This window comes from Talpa europaea (genome assembly GCF_964194135.1).
Source record: "Talpa europaea genome assembly, chromosome: 2".
Classification (NCBI taxonomy): domain Eukaryota; kingdom Metazoa; phylum Chordata; class Mammalia; order Eulipotyphla; family Talpidae; genus Talpa; species Talpa europaea.
In genome coordinates, this window is record NC_140068.1 from 41177674 (window position 1) to 41196146 (window position 18473).

At 36.2% G+C, this 18473-nt stretch overlaps 1 protein-coding gene across 1 annotated transcript in view; it reads left to right on the forward strand.

Moving 5' to 3' along the window:
- Nucleotides 1-287: 287 nt before the first annotated feature.
- The window catches only part of REV3L (REV3 like, DNA directed polymerase zeta catalytic subunit), a gene marked incomplete at both ends in the record, with an annotated part of 133730 nt that continues 115544 nt past the window's right edge, over nt 288-18473 (forward strand). Inside the window, one exon of the mRNA XM_084228856.1 lies at nt 288-426. Coding sequence (XP_084084982.1) covers nt 288-426 — 139 coding nt within the window. The remainder of the gene's footprint in view (nt 427-18473) is intronic.

Consider the following 18473-nt stretch of genomic DNA (forward strand, 5'->3'; position numbering starts at 1 on the left):
GGCGGCTGTGGCGGCAGCACCAGCACCAGCACCGACGAGAGCGCGAGGGCTTCTCTCCGGCGGCCCCTCGCCGGGCGCTCCTGAGCAGGCGGCGGCAGCAGCGCCCGCACCGCCCCGCCCGCCGCCGCTCGCGGCGTCTGGGGCGAGGGGAGGGACGAGCCGAGGAGGAGGGGGCGCCGCGGCGGCTGCTGTGGGGCCGCGCTGCGGAAGGAGCCGCCGCCGCCGCGCGCTGCTGCCGCTGCCGCTGCCCGGTCGCTGGAGAAGAGGCGGTGGCGGCGGCGGCGAACATGTTTTCAGTGCGGATAGTGACTGCCGACTACTACATGGCCAGCCCGCTGCAGGGCCTGGATACCTGCCAGTCCCCCCTCACCCAGGCCCCTGTCAAGAAGGTGCCGGTCGTGCGAGTCTTCGGAGCGACCCCCGCAGGTAAGCGGGCGCGGGGCGCGGGCGCGGGGCGCGGGCGGGAGCCGGCGGGGCGCCCTGGCCGCCCTCCCCGCCGCACACACACGCGCGCACGCCGCCGGCCCTCTCGGCGGACGGCCCCTCGCCTCCCTCCCCTCCGCCCTCCTCGCTTTCCCCGGTGCGTGACAGGAGGCGCAGAACTGGGGTCCGCGCGAGCGCTGCGCCCCCGGGGTGCGAGGGCGGCGGGCGCCCGGGTCTACACTGCGTGCGGCGGCCGAGAGGTGGGTCGGCAGTGCCGGGTCGCGGGCGGGGCGGCGCGGCGAGCGCGGCTCGGGCCCCGGAGGCTGGGCCAGGTGCCTCTGCGAGCGCTCCCTGGCCCGGGGCGCGGGGCTCGGCGCTGAGGCCGGGCGCTCGTGGACACCCCCGGCTTCTCCCGAGGGCCCCTTTCTGGAAATGGCTTGAAGGAGCCGGGGAAGCGCCGCTTCTGTTGTCAGGCGCGCCTCTACGCCCGCTCGCTCCTGCGCTCTCCTCTGCCCCTTCCGGAGACGCGCGGGCTGTGGAGACGCCTGGGGCCACATCCTCTTGCGCTTTGAAGTGACCGTGTGGCTCGGCTGTGAATGCGGGTCGTGACTCCTTAGAGTTTAATGCCCCAGAGTCTGGCGGCGGGGCAGCCTCGTCAGGTGCAGTGATTGCAAGGAAATGTGCGTCCCTGAAAGTAGGAAATGCGTGTTTGTTGTCCGACGTAGAACATCCTGCTTCCTAGGGTGAGCTGCTTAGGGACCGCCGCTTAGCTTAGCCACATAAATATTACAAAGTGCCCCTAATGCAGGGTTGTAGGACTGCGTTTTAAATACACGTGTGTTTAAAATTAGAAGGCTGTTTCGAAGAATGAGTGGGGTGGGGCGGCAGCTGGGACTGAAGCTCTGTTCTTAAAAGCTGTTGGGAATTTGTAAGATTGTGGCCAAATTTACAAGGTGTTTTTAATTGTTTTTTCTTTTTTTACATGCTTTGAACTGCCTACATGAAATAATGGAGCTACCTCTTAGAAAGGGGTTGTTCTTACCTCTAACTGTATCTTGCCCTATGGGATTTTAGACAGTATATCCCACTTGATGCTCCTTGCCCTGTTCACGTTCATCTTGTTACTACAGTCAGTTTCTGTGGACTAACAAGATAGTAGCACTTTCCCGAACACAAGCACTCATTCCCAGCAGGTATCTTTTAATGTGAATTCTCTTTGTTAAAATTTCAGAGTTGTTAGTGAGATTTGGTAGTTTAGCCCTTTTTAAATAGTGAAAGAGATTTTGATAAATGCGGACCTTGTAAAGTGGGAAATTAGAACCCTGTTAACAATTTGTTGCAAGTGTAACACTTGAAAGTTTGAAGCCTGGAAAATAGAAGCAATTAAGTGTGAAGGCTAGATTTTTTTTCTTGTCCTTTTAAATATGGTGCTGTCTTTGTTTCTAATTGGAATGTCAGTACAATATACTGTTTGTTCTCAAATCAGGTGCAGAGAAAGAATAACATAATACAGCGATATGCTAATAGTGATTTGAGAGAGATACTGTGGCATTTCTGTATTACAGTATGCATGATTTAGGCTTCTTGTCTACACATAGTTTTATTTTCTCTGCACAAAAGAAATTAAATATGTATATCTGAGTGATTTCAAGTTCTGTTTTATGGGATAGTTGTTTGTAGAAGTAAATGTATTTCACAGGGAGCTAACAGTAAATCTGCAAGAAAATATCATTAAAGTATAAAGAATATGACATACTTTTGTGTTTGTTAATGTAAAAAAAAAAAACTGCGAACTATTCTAAGAGAAATTTTTATTTCTTACCTCCTGGACATCTTAGACTAGATTACCAATCTCTTCCACCTTAAAAAAATATTTTTTAAAATGTACCTCAGAGTATGCTTGTATATTAATGAATTAAAAAAAGTAAGACTTTTTTGGTGAATACATTGAAAGACATAAGACTTGTTACAAAGAAGCCCACACTTCAAGTTGTTAAGGATTATCAAATTTTGTTTGCTATAAATATAGTTCACAGTTTCAAACAAAAATTTTGTTTACTCAACAAGTGAAAAAATTTGAAGTCCCTGGAATACATTTAGAGTTAGTTTACAGCTTTCAGAAATCAAGCCAGCATTTCTAGCATGTCAGAAACAGTAAAATTAGAGCTAATTAAACAAAAACAAAAACTGCTTCTGAATTCTACACCCAAAGAAAACTAGTCCAGTCCAACCAGTTGAATGAAGCTTTAAAATAGTTAACATAAAAGAGGTCAATCTGGCTTAGTCAAAGACTGAATGGTAGAATTTTTAATGAAGATATTTATTGTGTAAAGTAAAACTGTTTACATACTTACTAATAAGTAAAATAATAAATTAGTAAAGAAATTGTAGCACATGATAAACTTAGGTTATGTGAAGTATCTAAACTAGAGTCTTTCATATATATTAGTTTATTTTGAAAGTCCTTAATTCTTTACCTGATTTAGAGGAAAGATTTTTTAAGCTGAGTTTGCTTTCTCTCAAATAATGTGACCTTTCCAGATTTATATTATAAATTCTGAAGCAGTTGGTTTTGTACATTTTTACTACTTCAGTTATTTAAATGATTGCATAGAAAGTAGTTTTCTGATTTAGAAAACAGTCCAGTTGATTTCTGATTGACCTGTGATTTGAAGACATATCTTGAGTAATTTAAGAAATAAATTAAATGTCTTGGGTTTAAATATTCTTATATCTTAAATTGGTGAAACTTTAAAAGATAAAGTGGCATATTCACATTTGAATGGTAAATCCTGGTTGATTTAATCCCTTGCTGACCGAGGATATTAATTTCTGAAAGAATCCCTTAATTTTCTTAATGTAACTAATAGAATTATTTTTTTAAAAAGCAACCATAAACCTCTTTTGCTTTTCTTTCACTCATTTTTAGAATGTCTTAAATGTTGTTTTGACATAACAGTGTATTGAGCAATGTAACATTTTGGTAACCTGTTTTAATGGAGGAAAGAAAGGTTATAAATAACTAAAATGCAGGATATTTCAATTTGGGTGTGACTGCTCTGGGAATTCACTTCAAATAAAATCTTCAGCTTCACTGTGAGGACCTGACTCAGTTTCCATATCCCTCCTCATGCTTATTAGTTGCTTGATGTAACTTGCTTCATGGTGAGCTTAGACAGCTTTCTCAGTTTTCTCAGCCCAGGTTAAACAGAATTATCCTTTCAAAATGCTTCCCTGCTGAGATGCAGAGTAGGAGTAATAAGAGGAGTGTGAGTGAGATGTTCACAAAGCAAGTAATTAAACAAAGTGAGCCAAACAGACTATAGAGGGAGCTGCTTGTCTTCAGATTACTGGAAGATACGCTGCCAATCCCCTTCTAAGTTCCTCCAGCTAGTAGACTGTTCTAGATGCTTTTAAACATGAAATCAAGTTTTTCCAAAACAGGAACTCAGTAACTTTGAAATGCTATATAAATTTATGTAGTAGCTTAATAATCTCACTGCTTTTTTGTAAATTTGAAATGAGTACAATTTGAAAGCAATAGCATTTATCAGTAGCTCAGATTACAGTTAATTTCTTTAATAAAAATCTGACTCATCGGCTTTTGTTGCTAAACCATTTGAAAATATTTTCAGATCTCGTAATACCTATTTGATATAGTTATTAAAAAGTTTTAGTGGGGGCTTCCCTGGTGGAGCAAGGGGTTAAGATGCAACCTATGAGGCTGACCTCAGCCTCTACAGCATGAGTTCTATCCCCAGCCGGCCAGGGAGCAACCCACATGGTGCAGCAGACCTCTCCTGACTCACCCGCTGCTCCCCTCAGCAGTGTATTTCAGTAGATCTGCCTGTTCTGTTCCCTACTCTGTTTCTGGTGAATCCTCTCAACCCCCACACCTCTAGCCTGTACCCCAGTTCTTGTGTGCATAAATAAATCCTTAAAAAAAAGTTTTAGTGACTTACCACAGACAAAATTAGTCACTTTCACAGTCAGTAAATCAGAGGCTTAAGCAGGAGCCCTCTTAAATCTCTGGACACAGCAGAATCTGCTAATAATATGATTGAGTTCATTCTGGTAACAATGAGAGAGAACATCCCATGACTACTGAGTTGTTTTTTCAGTGCTATGGTTAAGAACTACTTTTACCCTCCAGAAGCTTATAGTGTGGTAGAGATGATTGACATATAAACCTAAATCAAAAGTAGTTTTATTGGAGTGTAGGAGAAATGTGCATAAGACAAAGGACTCAAAGGAGAACATGTTCACTGACCACCTAGCATGTAAAAAGGGGAGTCAGGGAAGGCTTCATGAAGGAATTAAGTTACTTATAGTGTGGTAGAGATGATTGACATATAAACCTAAATCAAAAGTAGTTTTATTGGAGTGTAGGAGAAATGTGCATAAGACAAAGGACTCAAAGGAGAACATGTTCACTGACCACCTAGCATGTAAAAAGGGGAGTCAGGGAAGGCTTCATGAAGGATTAAGTTACTTAAAAAGATTTGAAAAATTCTGAGAGAGGAACAGATACAAGGTAATTCGCAAAGAGAAAACTATTCTCTGTTCTCAGCAGGGCAGCTTGGCAATGCTGTTAGAATCCTTGAATTACTCCCCCCACCCCAGTAGTTGTAGTTTTAGGGATCTTAATTTATGAATGTAAACCTTTTGGCAAAATGTGATTATCTTTTGAATCATCTAATTCTTTTCATTATTCATTGCCACCCTAAACTATTAGCATTTTTGAATACCTTTACAACAGTAGCCTCCTAATCTTGATCTACCTCAATCCCCACTGTCCCGTTTAATATTTTCCATATTGTAATTAAAGAGATCTTTTCAAAGTGCAAACCTGATTTTATCACCCTACTACTTGATATTTCCATAGCTTTACATTGCATTTAGGATAAGGAAAAAGCTACATGTCTTATGTGGTGGTGTCTACTTGTCTTACAGAGTCTTGAATAATCTGACTCCACCTTTCTATTCAGTCCTGGCTTTAGCCATGTTATTCTTGCCTTGCTCTTTGTGTTCCAGCCATATTGACCTTATTTCAGTCCCTTATTCTTGCCATGCCCCCTCCCACAATGAGGCCTTTGTACCTGTTGGTTCCCTCTGCCTAAAATATTTTTTCTTTTCCTTTACCTAAACTCCATGTATCTTTCCTCAGGGAAGCCTTCCCTAGCATAAGACTTTCAAAGCTCATAAACTCTCCTTTATAGTACTTGCGATAGTTGTGATTTTCTTTATGTTGGAGATTGTCTTTTTTTACTCCAGTAACCTGTGTAAATTCTGGTAATTTGTTCATTTTTTGCTCACTATTATGCAATCAGTGCTTACCACACCTTGCTTGAAACTCAAACATTTGTTGCAGGAATTAATAGACAATAATCATCACAAAAAACCACTCCAAATGTCCAACAGTTGGGAAATGGTTACATAAATTGGACATATTCACATAGTAGAATTTGTGTCATTAATATCATGTTTTAGAAGGATATGTGATAATATAAGAAAGCGCTGTCAGTATATTATATGAAAAAACTCAGCTTACAAAAGAATCATTTTTGAAAATGCAAAGGAAAAAATTCACCAAAGTGTAAAATTGGTTGTCTCTGGGAGGTGTTATTTGTGTTTTTCAGATTTCCTATAGAGAACATGTATTGATTTTATAATGGGGGAGGGGATTGTGTACAAAATTAAAAACTGGCTTTATGGTACAAAAATAGAATTATATAGACTTGAAGTTCATCTTGGGCTCTGAAATAAGTATCAACCAAAATGCGTGGATGCTTGATAATATTTTGAGCCTGAATATATATATTCAATTTAGGAACTGCAAAATTATTCTTAAAGTAAAGCAAGTCAGTAATTCCTGGTTTTGCTATAGCCAATCATATGTAAGCTGATATAATTTTAAATTGTTTTAAAGAGTAGTTTAGCAGTGAAACAGCAGAGCCAGAAATTGACTCAACTCTATAGAAGAATTTAGTATATGATAATGGGTGTTACCTTTACCTAGTAGTGGGAAAAAGAAGAATTTTTTAAATAGACATGTGGAAAAATTAAAAAGTTGGCTCTCAAATGAGACAAAATATTTAAATATGAAAACAACAACAACAAAAAAACACAGGATAATTGTTTTTAAGGTGATCTAGGAGTGCCAGGGCCTTCCAAAGTGTGAAACAGAAATGAAGTCATAGTTGTAAATTTTACAACATGAAAATAAAATTCTCTACAGAGAAAAAAAAATCATAAGCTGAGTTTAAAAAGAAAGCTAATATAACTTGTACACTTTTCATAAAAGGCTAATTTCTTTTTAACATGTAAAGAGCTCCGAGAAAATACGTAGAAAACATAAGCAAAGAGAATTCATATGAAAAGATGTGTAATTATATTTAAAATGAAGTTTTAAATTAAATCTACAATTTACCATATCATCTATCAATTTAGGAAAAATTGATTATATAGTGTAACTTGGGGAGAATGAAAAAAGGGAATGGGCATTCTCATACATTGCTGGTGGGAATATCAAGTGTTCATCTTCTGTGTAAAGCAAGTTGGAAATTGTTTTCAAAATTAAAAATATACATATTTCGATCTAGCAGTTTTCATTCTAGAATTTTATCTTCTAAAATATTTTATATGTATATCAATTGAATATGTAAGAATATTTGTGGTGGCATTATTTGTCATTGCAAAAGATTGGAAAGAACCTAAACACAATCAGTTGGGGAGTGGTGAAGTAAATAATGGTATGTCTGTTCAGTGGAATTCTAGACAGCCCTTAAAAATAATGAGGCAACACTGTGTGTACTGCTATGTGGAGATGTCTAAGATATATTAAGACTCCATATATAGTATACTCCCATCTGTGTGGTTAAAAGTATATGTGTGTGTGCGCGCGCGCGTGCGCGCATAAAGATACATACACTTTTGGCAATAGCAGTTGTCTCCAGTAAGGGAAATGGATTGCCTAGAGAACAAAGGTGGGAGACTAACTCTTTTTTTGGTAATTTTTTTATTATTGTTTGGTAATTTTTTAATTTTTTATTATGTGCATGTCATACCTATTCACAGTAAATTTTTTTTGTTGTGTTGTGCCTGCAGAAATTGGTAAACAAAATAATAAAAGCCATAGTAGTGGTGACCAGTTGTTCAACAATTACTGAAATGCTGTGTTTAATTTTAGGTTTTGCTAGAGGTCTTCTAGCTCGGAGCTTCCACTTATTGTTACGAGGCTCGGTGGAAGGTGACCCTAGTGGAATAGGGTCTGAAGGGAGACTGGGGGATTCCCGTAAGCAGTTAGCATGATGAGCACTACCCACAATACTGCTCCTTTTTATGTTTTAAGTGCATTAAAGGAAGTACTTTACTACTTGAAATTTATTTCAACCAGCCAGAGTGGACAGCTGCCTCTTTGGGTGAAAGAATCATGGAGCTGCTATAGGAGAGTGTTTTCTGGGTGCTTGAAGAGCATGTTACCCAGTGTAGGATACAGCCCATTGGCAAGAGGACGATAGAATTATGGGGATAAGGGGGGGGGGCAACTTTATACCTGAATCTCTTTATTTGCCTGTATTGGAGATGCTACCAGCCATGTGTGTCTTATGTGCCATTTTATCTTGCTGCAAAGTCGTGGCCTAATTTATGTTCTACAAAACATCACTGCTACTTTGAAAAACTGTTTCTGATGTGAAAAAGTCTGGATTTGAAATGCATTGATATTTTTGCAAACTTCATTTAAATTTTAATTTTTCTTCTATAATTACATAAAGAAAATGTGATAATTTCTTTCACCAAGTACTTTGTGAGTGCCTGTAAATGCCCTCTTGTTGGTCAGTGTGCTGAAAATATTTACAATGTGACAAACATTGGGAAACATTAAAAAAAAAAAAAAACACCACACAATAATACCCCTGAAATCTAGATGAATAGGCTGAGGGATTTGTCCAGTATCCTATAGTTGATTGGTGTGGGACTGGGATATGAAAACTGGGGATCTTGACTCATTGCCTCACATTACTCACAGCCCAAATCTGTGGAAAAATGGGAGGAAGGCATTGATGATAACTGAAAGATGAAAATACAGATAGAAGAACAAAAGTAACTGAATGTACATAGTTTAGAAATCTTTGAGAACCTACTGTGTCCAATAATGCTTAGAATCTTTGTAGCATAGGTTATAGTAGGGTTTGTTTGTGATTATAGCTATTGTCCTTTAAAAAAGAATAACAAATGAAAGTTAGACTATAGCAAGAGGAATTTAGAACAGTATAGACACAAAAATGGGTACTAGAATTGTATATATACAGTTTTCCAAATAAAAGGGAACTATATCAGGATACCTTTCAAGTTCCTCTGGTTTTGTATGTTTTTGCTGGTTTTGCTTTTGATCGGATTAGAATTTCTTCATTTCAAAATAATGAATGAAAAATGATTTGGAATTAAGTAGGTTGGGTTGAGTGGACTTCAAAAGATGTTACCATCAGCCCTAGATATTTCAAAAATATACTTAGAAACTTGTACAGAAATAGGGTAAGAATGGGTTATATCATTTTGGTACCTGGCTGCTGTTTTAACACCACAATGATATTAAAATAAGAGAGGAAATAATTAGAATTTAATATTGTGAACTTTGGATAAAATTGTTAACTTATAGTTTGAAGATAAGATACAGAAGCAAGAATAGATGTCCTAGTTGATATTTAAAAATCCACTGTCCAACCATAAAATGGATACATTTTTGAGACCAAAACAAATTATAAGAAGAAACCCTCTTGATGACAGTCTATTTAACCTGTTAATGCGGGTTTTTTTTTTTTTGTGGGGGGGAAAGGTGGGGAGAGGATAGGGATTTTTTAACTCTTTTAAGTTTCCACATGATCTGTGTTTCTTCTAATTCTCTATAGATTTTTTAATATTTCACTCTTTTTAAAAGAAAAAATGTGTTGCCTAATTAGTATTGGCAAACTGGACTGTTTTCTGTGGCAGAAACTGAATATATTCCCAGTGAAATAGATTGAGACAGAAAGGGTGGTAATTGACAGTGGAAAATTTTTTTTTTTTTTTTTTTTTTTTTAGATGATAGTTGTGGAAAGTACTAAGGATTTGAGGTCAGTTTCCTTGGGGGAAGTTATTTAATTTTCTTTGGGTTGAGAGAACATTTACTATATAAACAATTTAAATAATAAAAGAGTGTTACCTCAAAAATGCTTGTGTAATATATAACAGTATAACAAGTTTTCTATTTCTTCCATTCTCATTACCAAGGAAATATAACAAGAATTAAAAAGAAATACCTTATTTTGCATATATATTTACACTTCAAAGTAATTTCTATATTAAATTAGGTTTTGTTTGAGATGGTGAAATGAAAGACTTTGTAAGAATACATGTTGATATGTGAAAAAAATGTGAAGTTAAAACATGTTGGCATACTCCTAGTTTCTCAGAATAAGAAAATGACTAATCTAAATTTCATTTCAGAATAAAAACCAAGACAAGCCACATAAAAGCAACCTAAAAATTAAACTGTCATCATATTATTTGTTTTAAAACTATGGAATAATATATCTGAGGAAGATTTCTCTCAAAATTGTTTTTCTCAATTTCAAGTAAGTAATTTATTTTGGTTAATATATTGGGGATGAGGGGGGGTGGGGGTGAGACTTGGTAATAAAGTTGGTAAATCCTACTCATCCTTAAAATAACAATGCAGATATCAGCCTCTTAAATGCCTTCTGTGACTCCTTTGCCCACTCCCTAAAAATTATCTTGGTTCCCCATAGTCCTTGCACATTGCTGTTAAAGGACTTAGTACACTGAGTTTAGGAATAGTTATGTGGCACTATCTTCCTGTGCCTTCACCTCTTTTGCCCCCATATCCTCTGCACTGCCTTCCACTGCTGAGAAACCCTTGGCAAATTATTTTACTTCTGTGAACCTTTATTTCCTCCTCTATAAAATGAGTTTGAATAATCTACCTCATTAGAATTTAGGATTAAATATCAGCAAATGTCTGGTATATATAGCATAAGCACTACTTTCTTTATCCTCTATCTCCAAAACCTGCCACTAATATGTACTTAGCATTCTTCAAAATATTTCAGTTGAACTGAAATGAAAAATGGAAATTTTGTAATTTTTTTCATTCTTCACAATAAAACAAACTAAAATACCTGCACATCATTGTGTAAGGCTATTTACAGTTGGCTGCTGACCCATGTGTCTACTGGTTAGATAATTACTGTTTAAAACACTTTTTAAAAATTGTCTATTTTTACAAGTATATACATAGGAAAGTGTCCAGACCCAATCTTGACTTTAAAAAGAGCAGTGGTAAGCTATTGATCAAATAGTAACTACTGTTTTCCAATGCTGCAGATTAGATTTTGTACATTTCTGTGAAGGAGCCTTATTTTCCAAAGCTATAAACAGTGCTGCCTTTTAAAAATAATGGTAGGATATGTTAAAAAGTGTGTGTGCCAGAGGTCACAGTAAAGGTAACAGTAGGATTTGTTGCTCTCTTCTTGTTTTTACCTCTTGTGGATTCATAACATGCACAAAAATTGAGGCAGTGGTTTTTAAACCTATTTGAATTAATGGAATATGGACCAAATGACTTCATTATTGCCCAGAGATTCAATTCTTTTCACCTACTTTTTCTATGTATATTTCTAGGTGTTGTTTTGCTTAGTAATACTATCTTTTAATTTTTTTATGAAGTCATTAGAAAGATTTTCAAATTAATTTTGATGAATCACACCTCAATGATGCTTAGTGATTTAAAAACAGAAGCCAGATTAATGAAAATACCTTAATTTTACATTATTTTATTAACCATGGTTGTAGATTATTGAATCCTATTTTATATTGTATCCTAAGTATTTAACCTTCATAACAACTATAAAACAGGCACTATTATTCCCATTTTACAGATGAGGAAATGAGGTGGGGAGATGTTAATTAACTTTTGCCTGAAGTTATTCAGTGGTTTACCTCATAGCTTGTGAGGATTAAAAAATCCAGAAGCAGAGAAGCAAAATATGATCATTTATACTTCTGGAATTTGATAATACTATTATTCCAGAATTTGATAATACCCATTATAGAGACTTGATAATAACAATGACTATTCCTATTCACTATTTTTTTTTGTGTGAAGGTATACCTCTACTTACCCTCTTTTTTCCTGACCAATATTAATGTCTCCTCTCAAATTCATGTTTCCATTTGGATGGAATTATTCATTTTGTGTATATGTGTTTATAAGGTGATATTAGGTAGGACTTTAATGTCAGTCTGATATAAAATACCGTTAAAGTTTAAACAAATAACATGAAACTATTCTCAATGTAAAAATTTAAAAGCAGGAACAGATAAAACAAAAAAATTTTCAGTCCTATTCCCCTTGCTACTTGTTTTAGTTTTTGTTTAGCACACCTCCCCAGAACTAAATGGTATAAATCAACCAACAATAGCCACTTATTGTTGGTGATCCTGGGATGGGCCCAGTTAAGCAGTTGAACTAATTGCTTCTGGCTAGGCTTGCTTACATGATGCCAGTGAGCTAACAGATCAACTGGAAGCTTTTTGGTTTAGGATGGCTTCCTTCATATGCCTGGATATTTCTGCTGATTGTTGGCTGTGGTGGTGGAGGGGCCCTGTGTCTAGAGCAGGCTAGCCTTCATTTGGAGACATTACTGGTAGGGTTTACAGGAGCAGCTAGTAAAGGCAGGCCCATATATTTTCTCTTATTCTACTGGCAAAACCCCACATCGCCAAACCCAGAGTTCAGTGTAGGAAGGGTTTCCTAAGAGTGTGACATTACTGTAACAATCTATTCTAACACTGTTGCTGGCTGACTCATTTTTGAGGAAATGTTAGCCTGTGTTAGTTTTCTGCTCTTGAAAAAATAAAGCATCTATATAAGCAATTTATTCAACAATTCAGATAAATATAATTAATTCCTTGTTTTTGTTTGTTTTATTCCATTTGTATCATTCCTGGTTTGATTTACCCAACAAATATTTATTGAGTACCTATTAATGCTCAATAAGGTATCATGAGGTGAGCAGCCGATGGAAAAAGACTATCACCCAGGTTTCTTAAACTTGTCTATCTGCATCATTATTTGAACAGAATTCTGTAAAAGCGGACAGTTATAATGTCTTTTTTTTTGCAAATGACCAACAGTCCACACCAGGCTGAATGTATTTGTAAGCTCATTTTAAAAATGTCTTTTAAGGATTTCTTCAAGTGAGAAAAACTGTAACATAGAAGTTGTTTTGATCTGTACTCCCACCAGCAATTTGAGACTTTTCCCACGTCTTCAGAAAAAATATGTATGTTCTCAAGTGTTTTTGATCTTTGCCAATAGAAGATTAAAAATATGGAACTCAGTGTAGTTTTAATTTGCATTTCTTTTGTTATGAGTGAGATTGAGATCTTTCTATGCTTGAGGACCATTTATATTATATTTCATTGTGCTCCTTGTTTATCTTTTACCCTTTTTTCTGTTGAGTCTTCCTTACTGATTATGAGGAACTCCACATGTTAGGAAAATCGGTGTCTGTCAACTGAGTTGCATATGTTTTCCGCATTTATTCTTATGGGAGGTATCTTTTATTTAAATTTTTTTTATTAGATAAAGAATTTTTACTTCTTAAAAGCTTTTAGATCACATTTACTTAAGTTTAAATGTAAGGCATGGGAACGAATGAAAAAAGATCCTGACTTTACCACATTTCAGTTAGGAACATACTTTTTAAAACCCCTTCACTTAAAATGAGCAGTTTCAAAGGTATTCTGTCTTTGATTACTCTCCTAGGTTTTGTTCTATGGTGAGAACCATGCCTTTTGAAAGAACACTCCAATAGTAGGATCTCCTTTGGAGAGCTATTTGGAGATGATTAGATTGTGTGGCATAGGTGGAAAATACTTTGTACTTCTTAAATTGTTAATGTTGTTTGAGTCTTGTGTCTCAGTTTATGTGTGTATATAATGTGTATGACACTTACATATACATGTAGTGGTGGTACTTCAAACAATGTTGTAAATTATATATATCCTTTTACCTATTCAGTCTTTACCTAATCAGCGATAACACTATATTAGGTTAACTAGATTAGATTGGCTAGACTAGGTTAGCTAAGTCAGATTAGCCTTTACCCAGTTGGCCACAAAGAAGAAAAAATGAAACAGACTGTGGGGAACTAGGAAGAAAGTGGCAGAGGCATTTGTGACCTCTTCTTCAGCGTCTGACATTATGAAGTACTTTGACTTCTTACCTTGATTTCTATGGATAGGGGTTTAGGAAACTGCAAGACTGCATAGATTAGTGTGTCTTGGATCATTTTATGTAATTTTTAAATGTTTTTAAAGTTGGTAAGCCCTTTTTTAATATATGTAATTTTTCCTCAGCATTAAAAAAAAAAGCAAAAGCAAATTAGAAATAGTAAGTAACACATAGTGGGGAATGGTAGAAAACCAGTTTTTGCCATGTTTTATATCATCTTTAATTTTTCAGTGATTGAGGTATTGTTTAGTGTCTGTTAAATCAACAATATCTGTATAAATATTTCGATGGCCCAAAAAAAGATGTTTTTCATTTATTTGATAACAAATTGCTAATTTATTATTTTGATATTAAATTGATGGGATATCTTATATAGATGATTATTTAAAAGAAATATTACATTTTCTCATTTTTTTTCTTCATTTGGTCTATTCACCTTATTCCTATTATGGAATAAGGTGGTTTCCCACTTGATTTTGTTCTTTCTTTTGCTTTGCATTTCTAATTGTTTTAACTTTTACATTTTGATGTGTTATTTGGCACATAAAAGCAATGTCTTTTATAGCAGCACTTTTCAAACTATTTGTGATGAAGAATCTATTTTTTGTGATACTTTAAAAATACATTAAAAGTGAATTACTAAAAAGAAGAAAGGAAAATCAGCAAGCAAAATACAGGCTTCCTTTTTTAAGTTATTGAACACATAAAGAATTCCCTTTTCATATTGTTATATAGGTTTCTAAATGCTTACTTTCATTTTTATACTTGTAGACCTATAACAAACAAGTAATTCATATAGTACATTTGGTAGCATTATAGATAATCTTTTTATCAATCCAAAGGGACCCTTTAACTTTTTCCCTTTTGAATACAACTTTCTGCTTCATGTAAAAATTACTGCTCCAGCTTCCTTTTAGTTTGATTATTTTCATAATCATTGCCTATCACTACTTTTATACCTTTTAATGTCACTTCATTTTTTCCACCCATCTGAGGATCTTTTCCAATAGGGAGGTTTTAAATAGTGAAAATTTGTTAAAATTGATGTATTTGACCTACTTCTATAATGTTATACTTTTTAATAATTTTACTTACCTTTTTAATTTTTGAAGCACAGACTTTTATTTTTTTAAAGCCATACATATAGAAATGTAGTTGTAATTATAAAATTCAAGGATAAAACATTTTCTTTAATTAATATGAAGGATTTAGCTTAGTTTAGCTTTTTAACATTCTCTACTTCCCACATTACTCTTTAAAAGTAATTTATAATTGTTATACATTATAAACTGTATTTTCTGAAAATTTTTAGCTTATGTGTTCAATTTCATTAAAACACTTTGGACTCAACTCTGTATTAATTTGGTATGGAACACCATCATTAATCAATTTGTAACACATGATATATACCAATTCTTGAGTTCCAAATATTTATTTATTTATTTATTTATTTATTTATTTTTGGTTGCCTAAGATACTACTTTTCAGGAGATACACATTTGGGTTACTTTTATGAACCTGTAAATACCTGAAAAAGAATTTTTGTTACATACATATGCTAATCATGCCATGACTGAATATGGTATCCTTGTATCTCAGGCTTTTCCTTAAAAATTTTTTTCCATTATTTCCCTGAACTCCCCATTCTGCCTGAAACAGGTCCCTAAACTTGCTACAGTGGAGAAAGTACTTGATCAAGCTTTAGGACCCTTGGGATCTGTTCCCAGGCTGGCTGCTTGATACAGTGAGAAAATTCTGGGGTGGGGGTGTGTGTGTGTTTTAAGTGTGTGGGTGTGTGTGTGTGTGTGTGTTTTAAGTGTCCAGCATGGTGATTTGATACATATATATGTTATGAAGTGATTATTCTTGTCTAAATCAAAATAATTAACATATCATCTCACATAGTTAACTTTATTATCTAGGGAGACTGCTTAAGATGTACTTTCAGCAACGTTCAAATAATAGAGTATTATTTTTTCTTACCACCATCCCTTGTATACTATTGTCCCTTTTCTTTCACCCCTTCCTTTTAATCTCAGAGCCCTCAGGATATTTATTGATGTCCACTGATTTTTGAAAGTGTGTTTAGGTTACCAAATTGTCTGCCATGTAAATATCCAGTGTTTGTTTTTATCATTCTGACTTTACTGCATACCATTCTCTCAAATTTCCTCCATTTAAAAAAAAAAAGAGTACATTTCATTCTTCCTCATGGCTATAAAATAGTCCATGGTGTGTATATATCACATCCAATTGTCTGTTAGCGGACATTTAGGCTGCTTATATATCCTAGCTATTGTAAACAATGCTACTGTGAATGATGTGGAACATACGGGATTTTTTGTTGATGCTTTCATAGTCTGTGCTTGTATGTCCAAGAATGGGATTGCTGGTTGTGGCATGGCATTTCCATGTGTTTTTTTTTTTTTTAAGGTAAATCCTGGATTGCTTTCCATAATGGTTACACCACTTCACCTTTCGTAATGGTTACACCACTTCATATTCTCACCGTATCCTTCCCAACACTTGTTGTTGGCGGTGTTTTTAATAATATGCTATTCTCACCGGTGTGTGATAGTATCTTGTTACACTTTTAATTTATGTCTCTTATTGGAAATGATAAATGAATTTGTCATATCTTTCATATGCCAGTATTCCTCATTCTGTGCCCCCACCTTTGAATGCCTTTACCCAGTGCAGTATGGGTCTCAGGTACCCTGATATTGTCATGAGCCAGAGCCCTTCTCCCACTTTTAAATTTTACTGCCCTATTATCTCTCTCTGAATATAGTTCACTTAAAGTTTTTTTTTACCCCTTTCTATTAGATTGGTCCTAGCTCCTAGCCTGTGCTGTGGTCCTGTTTTTCCCTCAGGGGTTACTTGGCTTTGTTTTACAGCAGTTCAGCTGTCAGTATCTGGAGTAAGCAAATCTAGCATAAATTTACTCTGCTGTCATCTTGTTGGACTGTCTTAAATTTCTTTGAACATTATTCTGGTGTGTTTTATTGACTAGACATATGAAAGTGCTTTTGATGTAGAGATGCTGGTACATTTATTTTGGGCTAGTTCTTCTGTTATACCTAGATTATTACTACCATTCCATTTTAATTTATTTTTTTAAGGAAATGCCCATTATTTGTGGTTTGGATCACATTTCTTTTTTATCACCTGTCTTACCTCTTATTTTTAATTCTGTCCTTTTATATTCTTGGTGTATATATTTGCTTTCTCCATCTACATTATTGTTATTTTTTTCTTCAATTTTGATTTTTTCATTTCCCGTGTTGATTTTAATTTTGTTTATAGCCCTTTTTTCTTATCTCTTAAGAGTTTTGTTTAGATCTTATTCTGCATATGTCTATTATTTTTATTCCTTTTTGATCTTTTAAACTGATTATGAAAGATTCTTCGGTGACATCTTCATCAATATTTGGAATTGCAGACTTCTTAAGTCTTAAATTCTTATAAGTAACATCTTGTTGTGATTTTGTATATTTTCTCTCACTAGAAAGGATGAATTTTTCCATGTTTGTCCTTTCCTTGTTCTGTTATAGGGCAGGAAGAGGGGCATCACAGAACCCCCAAACCTGCCAGCTCTAAATAGGTTCTGCCATCTGCTGCATCAAGACAAAATATATATAGACCTTTAATGGAAAGGAATGTCAATACAATTAATGTGCAATATAGAACAAAGAATATAATTTCCAAATCAAGCACCCAGAGTTATCCATCCCTTCATGAGTAAATGTCCTGCCAGACAGGATTGGCCCAAAGCAAGGCCGAAAGCCTGCCACAAGTCTAAAACACCTTCCAGTGGGGACCCATGGAAAAGGGTCAAAACAGACAAGTCTGGGAGGAAAAGAACAAAATCAAAATCAAGATAAAAGCTGCCATTGTTAACCTCCCCACAGGTCTCTCACCTACATCTGTTTCACCCATTCCAGGACCAAGAAGCAAGCACAGTTTCTTCACATGTCTCTGCTCCTAGTGCCTACTCCAGGTCTCCTTGTTGCTCTCCATCCTGCTTCCTTCCTACTCTAGTCTCCTCTCCAGCTTCTTCTCCTCCCTGCTCAGCTCCACCCTCCTTTGGGTGGCACAGGGAACCTGGAACCTCCCCTTTTCCTGGGGACCACCCTGTTAGAATTCTGTCAAATATTGAGGGAGAGGTGTTAAAGTCCCCCAACTTGTGGATTTTTCTGTTTTTCTTTGGTTCTAATCTTTGCCTCATGTATTTTGAAGCAGTGTTAGGTCCATATTTAGGATTGTTATGTCTTCTTGATGAAATGGCCTCTTTATCCCTTGTTAAATTCCTTGTTCTGAAGTCTTGTCATTAACATAACCTCTTCAGCTTTCCTTTGGCTAGTGTTAACATGGCATATCTTCTCAAGAATTAATAGAGGTCTAAGATGTTCCTTCTTGCAAGATAATTCCGCTTGTCACAAATTTTACAGATACTTAAGATATAGAATTTCTGGATCTCCATTTTATTGCATAATAATAAAAAGGAACTAGGGTGATGGTTGCAGGCCAGTTATTGAAAAGTTAGTTCAAAATTGGCTGCCCCAACTAAGACCCATTATATCTTTTTCTAGCCTTTTACTTTCTTTTTTTTTATACATTTTATTTTATTTTATTTCTTTAAGATTTATTTATTTATACAAGCACTAGTTACAGTCAGAAACGCGGGAGGGTGAGAGAATTCACCAGCGCCAGAGCGGGGAGCAGAGCAGGCAGAAGGACCTAAGTACACTGC